We start from the raw sequence: 8,972 nt of genomic DNA on the forward strand, positions 1-8,972 counted from the left end.
ACTTAATAGAAAAAAATTAAGGAGAAACCATGGACGAGGTATTACCAACATGACCATAAGTTGTGGCCAAACTAATATATTTTCTCAAGAATCAAACTATAGGAATTAAAAGCAGTTAATGTGCAGATATACTCGAAGGCTGCAAAATAATTCATTTGTTTGTTGACATCGTATTATTTTGTCAATTAAGTTTATAATATCAATCATACAATCGGATCCCAAAGTGCGAGAGTGCGACCTTCCAAGCAAATTGGCTGGTCAACATAATGGACCAAAGAGAAAAAGAGAGATGAATATATGCCAAGCAACACATGTTTCTTAGACCACTCTATGGACCATAAAGGTGGGGCTGCCCTCAGCTCTCACTATGACCTTATACTGCAACATCATTAATTTAGACAACCTTTATATCACCACTTAACAGAGAATTATAGGAAACATATCACCAACTTTAAAAAGAAAATTGTAAGAAAATCATATTGTTTTTTGGCCTTTTTAGGATCAATCTGTTTCAGACTCAACCAATATATACCCCCATCTTCATGACTAGTTTTTTCCATCAATGGTTAGTACTATAGACAATCATGGTCATGGAGCCAAGGAATGAAAACATAATGATTGATGAACTTTTCTGCCCATTTTTTTATATGTATTCCCATTATCTCTAACATGGTAAGGAGCACATGTAATTATTACCATGGCCTTATATTAAAGTACAGGTAACAAGAAGGAGGATAATGCCAAGGATATAAATAATTTGCTTAATATTTTGATTTTTTTTTTTTTTTTTACCGATTGTTTCAAGGCATGGTTTTTCCTCTCCCGAACCCCCTCCCCTTCCTTAGAATATGGAACCCACACTTCTGTCTCGGTGCCGATGTCCTTAGCGACCCTCGGTGGAGGGGTGGCAGAGAGATGGTGAGATTGGTCCCCGTGTCCTTTGTTTACATCAAGGGTGAGCAGGTTAGGGGCATATTAATCAAGGGCTTGCGTGAAGAATCTTTCCTTTAGCAATGGATCCACACCACAGACCAGTCTCCTTCTCAACCATGTTTGAGTTCAAATGTTTGACTGGTCTAATGAAATCTTCGGTAAAATTGATTGTCCTCCACCGATGCTTGAAATACTTGGTTAATCAAGTTATCAAAGAAATAAGCTCTTAGTGAAGCAGTTGAATACAAAGAGAGCAAATCCGCAACCGGATCAAACCAAACCGATCCAACTTATGAATCTATAGTGCTTAACATGAACCAGAACAACCCTAATTAGATAATATTCGGTCAAGAACATCCAAGGTAATTCAAGTGGATTAGATTTCGAGCATACTTGACCCGACCCGATCGATTTCAATCTGTAGCTCAGACTCTTCCTTCCGCTCATTATAAGCAAATCATGTATCCCTAACCTTTCCAAAAAATATAATATACACCTACACTACTGGGTGGTAGAAGTATGATACCTCTGCTAATATTTGATAAAACCATCACTATCAATTGTTTAGGCATGTGATATTTGCTAATTAAACTATTCAAACAACAATAATACAATGCACCTATATAAGTCTTTTAGGACTTCCGAGGTTACTACCCAGGGGCCTACCTTGGTCAAGATGATCTTCATAACTTCCATGGACCACCATTAAGACCTGAATCACTTGACACTGTATATTGTTCCTTCCAGGCTTCTTCCTCAATTATTCCCTCTCAGCACTTACAGACTGCAATTCATGTGTGTGCCTCTAAGAATATCCCTAGGAACAAATTCTATGATTGTTGGCATAACTTAAACAAAGGCAGCCAAATCCAAGAACTCGATTCGGATTTAGAGCCGACCGATACCAGGTTAGGTAGCCGATGATCTTCTCTTCTCGGCTTACAATAAACTCCAATGTTTGGAATGCATCCACATCACCCTCCCATGTTTTAAAGTGTAAAACCAAGGCCCTTAGCCTTTGATTCCATCCAAAATGGATTCCTACCTAGTTTTTAGATGACAAACTTGAGTGGGGGCATGTGAAGAGGGAGAGGATGGAGTCCTTGTCATGACTCATGACCCTTGTCCAGATGAGCATGTGAAGAGAGTCACAAGAGAGGGGTGGGACGGGATGGATACAGCCAACACAAGAAAGGTGAGATACCGTCACTAAAAAAGTGCCATGAAAGAGGGTTGACAGGACTTTATAGATTTCAAAAGGCACTTTAGTCTTTGATCTACCTAACTTTTCTTTACCAATTACCATAGTAGTGCAGACCAACAGGAACACCATGGACTCCATTAATGTTTAGGTGATGTGGGGCAAGGTGGCTACCAGGAGCTTCGAGAACCCAAAAGAGGTGTACATCATAGAATTTGGATTATAAGGATTTCACTTAGCTAAACAGTTTCTGAAACATCTATGGCAATTGAATACTTGACCACTGCTGCATGAAAGAGAACATACTAAAATGGGAGAGAGATGGCGGAGAACGAAGCACGAGATGCTAGATAGCACTACATTAAGATGTTAGCAATCTAAGGAATCACAACAATTCAATTGGAGTTTCAGAGGTAATGCATGAGCAAAAAATTGGCACCAGATTCACAAGTAGAAAGCTACTTATATAGCACAAAAAGAGGCATTTTACCTAAGCAAATGATGGTAAACTGGCAAGCAATGCAATGTCCTCGATCAACAACGAATAGTAGAGTGCGACTAATACAATTCTCCATGAAATAGAAAACCATGGCATCATTCATAAAGGGCAACGTTTTGCCATTAACAAGGAAGCATAAATGGCATCACAACTTCAAGCTATTTAGCTATCTTTATAGCAACATTGCACCACCACATTTTCCAATCAAGGTCATCCACATACTCGCCCTTAGATAATCCATCTTACAGTACAGAGATGGCAGAAGGGCAGTCAGCAATCACAAAGCAAATATATAGCCTTTATCAAGAAGCAACAAGCACTGAACTTCACTCCAACTAGAAACAAATCACATAATTATAAACAAAAGCAAAACTATATTCTAATTAACCCCAATAACAGTTTAAACACAAGATGTCTGTAAAGATTTCGATGCGGGATTGGATCATATAAACCATCCATTCATCAGTTCCCCGCAGCTAAAGCAAACCCTACAACCCTATATACTTAAACCAAAGTCTGATGGAATGCTTCGCTTGGAGAACCTCCAGGGAACCCCTAGGAAGCAATATCAGACATATAAAGATCTGTTCCAGCAAACAAAGAAGAAAAAGGAGAAGACTACACCTAAATGCAGGGAGAAGATCACCTGAAGCCAAACCAGATATTAATATAAAGATGTTCAGCACCAGAATTCTACTCCTCTGCATGAGATGACCATCTTACCAGTTTAACTGCACGACCCAATGCCCTGGCGGTGCATCAGGATCAGGTCTCTTCCATTTCATTCAGAAAAACCAGCTTGGATACTCGGGCTTCTGCCCCAACTCTCCCATCCCTTTCTGCAATGCATCAGCATAGCCCATGGTAGGCATGCTGAAACCAGAACCGAAATCGATGTCAGTGCCCAAATCAGAAGGCTGGTTCCCAAGTTGCTGCTCAACTGGCATCATGTCCTCCCGGCCATAGAACTGCTGCTGCTGCTGCATTAAGTTGCCGACCTCTTCAAAAACAGTGCCACCCGTGCCAGTCCCCTGTCCGAAGAAGTTATCCTCCATTTGAAGCTTCTGCTGAAGGGAATCCTGGCCATCCAACATGGTCATGCCTCCTGGGGTCATGCCCCCCTGGTTCATCCCTCCCTGGTTCTTGTTAGGATTGATGCTGTTCTCGTAGAAGCTCATCAGTTCACTGATCGTTTTCTGCCCATCAGCAGGAATACCCAGACCGGAGATGTTGATAGGATTGACACTTGATCCAAGACCAGTTGCATTTGGCTGGGCATTTAAGGGCATAAAGAAAACTGGGGGTTTGTTCTCGTTCATCCGCATGCCACCGGAGGTTGGTGAGATACCTTGAGGAAGACTGTTCTGATTTTTGCAGAGGTACTGGTGAGCGTTTCTCGAATTCCTGTCTGCAAACCCGAAGCGAACATCATTATGCACGCACTGCATGTTATCGCAGGTAAACACACGCTGGTTCAGCATCAGTTCAGGCTCAGCAGCAGTTCTCTTCTGGATGAATTCTACATCAGTCTCTTCTTTCAGTGGCGCGGATGCCACAAAGTTCTCATTCCCTGCAGCAGCAATCAGGTTGAAAGCATTCCCATCAACAGCAGCCTTCTGGTTCCCCACCTCCTCGCTCTTGCCATCATCCACACCTTCAACATCGTACTCGCCGGAGCTGCTGTTGAAGGAGATGGCCCCAGTGACGCCGCTCCCTGATGATTGAGGAGGGCGCGCATCCGGGTGGAGCTTCATGTAGAACTCCTCCTCCTGTTTGACTACCGCCAGCCACGTCGCACTCTCTTTGGCGGTCATCTTGTCTTGAAGGCACTTGGACTGTCTCACCAGCCTGCGGATCTTCTCAATATCGGGCGACATGTGCTTGATGACAGCGGTCAGAACACTAACTTTCCATGCTTTCTTGAGATCATGGGGTTTCTTGTACGGCGGCGGACCTTGATCTTTGGGGATTCCCAGCTCAGGCCACCACTCCTCTTTCCCGCTAGGCCACCACGGCGGGGCGACTCCTTTCTCCAAGGGGAACCTTCGCTGTGGTGGGTCGCAGTGCTGCATGAGCGCTGATAGGAGAGAGCCCAGTGTTGTGTCCTGAAGCTCCTGCAGTGAATGAGGGCTTGCAGTCCCAGGGTTCGATTCATTGTTAGCACCCGGAATGGAGTTTTCAGCCTGGTACTTGGCGATCGCAGCGGGACCATTCCGATCAAACCGGACCTTTTCCTTCCACCAGCCTCTCAAGTTATCAGATGCACCGCTCACAGGCTTGCCTTTCTCTGGAATGATCCCATACACAAAGCCTTGGGCCTTGCAGACCTCCATCATCTTCAGCATGTACTTCAGGATCCCATCCTGGGCACGAGACATCTTCTTCCGTCGTGCCTGCTCCTGGGACTGGCGCTGCCTGGCCGAGTCAGCAGCCCCTTGTTCCTTGTTCTTGTTCTGCTGCTGTTCCTTCAAACGCTTAAGCCGCATCCGATCCCTCCACATACGCCGCTCCAGTTCTTCTATGTCAATGTCATCATCACTCTCTTCTTCGCCGGCCTCAGCAAAGTTCTCAGAGGGAGGGTCCACCAGATCTCCCTCGCCTAAAATGGCATCACCCATAATAGGCGGATTGAGGAGGGCTCCAAAGCTGATGCTCTTCTCATTAGCAGATGGCATGAGTGGCACGTAGTTATTCTGGCTACCAGAGAAGATCATACCGTCCATTAATGGTCCGCCCATCATTGCCAGGAAAACGGGCACTTAAGCCTGTATTAGCAGAATCGAAAGCAGATGCAATAAATTCCTGCAATCGAAGAACACAAGCATAAAATTTTCATTAACATTGTTATATGAAATGTGCGCACATAATGAAGTAACAGACAATGAATGAAATTAAATACAAAGCAGGATTTTCTAAAAGTAGAACAAGGAGATGCTCACTCACTTTGCATTCGTATTGCAAAATGAATATGCATGGAATCCAACAAAAAAGAAAGGAAAAATCATATTTGATAGCTATTGTAAAGAAAAAAATGCATGTCAGAAATGGAAGAAAAATGTTAGATCAAACAAAAGCATTAATCTCTATCTAATTTTAAGATAATAGAGTGCCAGGACAAAAGGATTTTTTTCTTGACATACATCTACTAATAGAAAGCAACAATATCCATAAGTTCAAGCAACTTTATTATTAAATTGAATAAGTGATCATAGAATTGATGCAAAGCCATACATCACAATACAGAAGAGAAGAAATCACACGCAAGCTTTGAAGAAATCAATTCTCCAGAGAGAAGTAAAAATGTGTTTCTATTACAGAAATAGAAATCCATTCTTCTACTGCCAAAGAACATGAAAATATTCAGTATGCAAGCAATATGAGTAAATGATGAACCAGATCATAGAGTGTTACAAACATAAAATAAATCCATTTGACATAGCAAACTTTTAGTCGAGCGAGTCTAAGGATTTTTTTTGTTCTTTTTTGTAGGAGATGTGGGGGGGGCGGGGTGGAGGTTTGCAGGATCTTCCATGTGTCCAAACTAACATCCAGACAAGCAGCAAGCAGGACAATTAACACATTTGCATAAGAGGAAAGCAAAGTTTGTAGCCAGCTAAGAGAATAAAACCAAAGCACATCATGTTTTTCCTCGGATCGAAAAGAAAACAGCCAGATCAGAGCAACATCCAAGCTATGTAATAAAATGTTTCAAAATTAGCAAAGAATAAAACATTCTAGTTCCACATCCAAGCTATGACTGCACATATGGGATGGGTTATAAATAAAATTACTACTAATCATGCAAGAACTGAAAAACAGCTTATAAAGAGACATCATCGAAACATCAAATAAAAAGCATAGATGGAAAAACAAACTCCATTCCCCTCACATGATGCACAAAACATCCCATGTCTTGATTTCCATATCCACACCAACTCGAGAAACACGAAATCAGAAATTGAAACCAAAACCCATCAGAAGTTCCAAAGGTGGCAAAACAAGTTCACCTTCATAGAAGCCCAACAGAGCAGACATACATTTCAGAACCAAGAACAGCAGAGGCTCACAAAAATGGAAAGCAAAAGAGATTAAAGCGCATCGTCAAGTAAACTAAAACATAATGAAATAGAAAAATAATATAGGAAGCCTCTCAAAATAATGGCAAACAGCAGATAGTGACCCCAAAAAAGAATTTTTAATTAAAACAAACCCTTTTTCAATTTCTAACATGAAAAAAAGAAGAAAAAAAAATCCATCAACCCTAATCATTCCAATTACCGAGGTCAAAACGCTGCTAGATCGATGGCTGCAGCATCTGAATTAGACCATGGATCAGATTATTAACCTTATAAAGATAGCGATATCAACTGATCTTACTTGAGACGGCGGCGAATACTTGCTATTTTTCCTTCTACCTTCTACAAAATAGAATGGAAAAGGTTTTGAAGTTTTGATCAAAGATAGATGAAGAAAATCCAAGTAGAAACGCAAAAAATCTGGAAATAATTAAGAGGGGGTAAGAGGACGCGGAGATGCCGACAATAATCCGTCTTCATCCACCTCCCATGTAAAAAAAAAGGGGGAAATAATTAAAGCCGACACGGCGCGCAATCCGATCGCGTATCTCCGAGTAGAATCCAAACCCGAAGAGAAAGAACGCGTTTTTCTCGCTGGACACGGCATCGCGAAACGGCCGAAAATTAAATCGAAATCAAAGTGCTTAAATTGAGACAAATGTTTCGATTCGGATCTCAGTAGCTATAATCGAGCTGTACCATATTGCAAAGAGAAGACGAAAAAAAATAAAAGCAAGGCAATTCCTCTATAAAAAAACGTTTAAAACGGAAAGGCTTTGGCTATATTCGAGAAACTCGTCCTCTGTGATTGCTACGATATAAGGCCTCAGATTCGCCATTAGAGATGCCCCATCGAGCTCGAAAACCCACCGGAAAGTCTTATTTAAAAAATACAAAGAGAGATAAAAGGAAAAAATGAATCTTTTTACAACGAACAGAGGAATGACTGCAGAGATCGAACGGAGTCTCAGAAGGAAAAAAAAAGCACTCAAAACGAGAAAAGCACGTCGCAGAGATCGAGCAGACCGGAAAGACAGAACAAAACAGAGCAGAAGAAGGCTTGAAAAGAAAAAAAAAAAAACCAAACCTTGATTGCTTCTTCCTTCCTCTCGGCTCCGGCTCTGGATCTGGCTTCGCTACTCCATGAAAGCAATCTCCTCTGCCGATGACGACGACGACGACGACGACGACGACAAGCTATAAGAGAAGAAGAGAGGAGGGGAGAAGAGAAGAAGGGAAAAAATTAGGTGAAGTGGGCTCGGTAACTCGAGAACGATTAAAAGAGAGAGAGGTGGAAGGCGGTGGTCCTCCCTTCTATAGCGATCGCTCTCTCTCTCTCTCTCTCTCAAGAGAGAGGCGGAAGGCGGTGGTCCTCGCTTCTATAGCGATTGCTCTCTCTCTCTCTCTCTCTCTTTCTCACCCTTTCTCTCTCTCAAGTGGGGAGTAGAGCATCCGAGCATGGGACTTGGGGGGTTAAAATAGTAGAGTGAAAGGTGAAAGCTGGGGGAGGAAAGAGCGTGGAGGTGAAATCCTGGATTTGCACCCCTCCGACGTTTGGCGAAGGGGTGTGACTGCTGGCAGACCCGGTTTCCCGGAGGGGGCCCGGTTCCCCTTGATGCAATTTCCATTCTACCCTTCTAATATTTTTCCATTTGCAATACCCTTTGAGAACTATGTTCTAAAAACTAATCTTTTCCTTTATCTTTGTTGTGTGCTTCTAGCATCCTAATTATAGGCTGTTGATTTATCACATTTGTGTTGTTAATTAGCGAATAAGGATGATGTAATAATAATGATTATTATTATAAATTTTAGAATAATATAAATTACATGCTATAGGTATAGCACGGAGAATGCCGGTCAGTGTCTTTATTGATATACTATATGCTAGGAAGCTTGTGCTATATTCATCGGAATGATGTTTATAAAGAGTATGTAGAATAATATTATCTCTAGTATGTGACAATTGAAAGAGTGTTCACATAATTTTAGCTATTCATATATCAAATAAAAGCATCATTTGCAATTGCATGGATCTGATTCTAGTACATTCTATATATGGATAGGTGTTTGTATATAGATTGAAGGAGGGGAAGTGATAAGCAAAACGAAGTGGCTGATATAATTTTGTTTGGATCATAAAGCTATAAGGTTGGCTGCATACGATAGAATTAAAATTATTGATTGTATTAAAATATCAATTAATATAATAGAAAATATTTTATGTAAGAAGATATTATCGGATTTTCAGAATCTTGAAAGG

The 8,972-nt window shown here is 41.5% G+C and overlaps 1 protein-coding gene across 2 annotated transcripts; it reads right to left on the reverse strand.

The window, feature by feature from the left end:
- Positions 1–2,987: 2,987 nt before the first annotated feature.
- Positions 2,988–8,404, reverse strand: LOC103707671 (protein ETHYLENE-INSENSITIVE 3-like 1a). Of its 2 annotated transcripts, none has more exons than XM_008792243.6 (2): positions 7,797–8,404; positions 2,988–5,435 (listed from the first exon to the last, which is right to left on the reverse strand). In XM_008792243.6, exon 2 carries the CDS (start codon positions 5,372–5,374, stop codon positions 3,419–3,421), a length of 1,956 nt encoding a protein of 651 aa, XP_008790465.3. In that variant the 5' UTR covers positions 5,375–5,435; positions 7,797–8,404; the 3' UTR covers positions 2,988–3,418. The 2 variants fall into 2 exon arrangements, with proteins under 2 accessions (XP_008790465.3, XP_088571589.2); XM_088715463.2 differs by lacking the exon at positions 7,797–8,404 and adding an exon at positions 7,011–7,745.
- Between the last annotated feature and the right edge of the window lie 568 nt (positions 8,405–8,972).

The sequence above is a fragment of the Phoenix dactylifera genome, chromosome 2, assembly GCF_051530095.1.
Source record: "Phoenix dactylifera cultivar Ajwa chromosome 2, Ajwa_hap1_PhDact_Kaust_v1.1, whole genome shotgun sequence".
Taxonomy (NCBI): Eukaryota; Viridiplantae; Streptophyta; class Magnoliopsida; order Arecales; family Arecaceae; genus Phoenix; species Phoenix dactylifera.

Excerpts from the sequence above, each read along its gene's own strand:
- LOC103707671 (XM_008792243.6), bottom strand. The coding sequence starts at position 5,374 with ATGATGGGCGGACCATTAATGGACGGTATGATCTTCTCTGGTAGCCAG.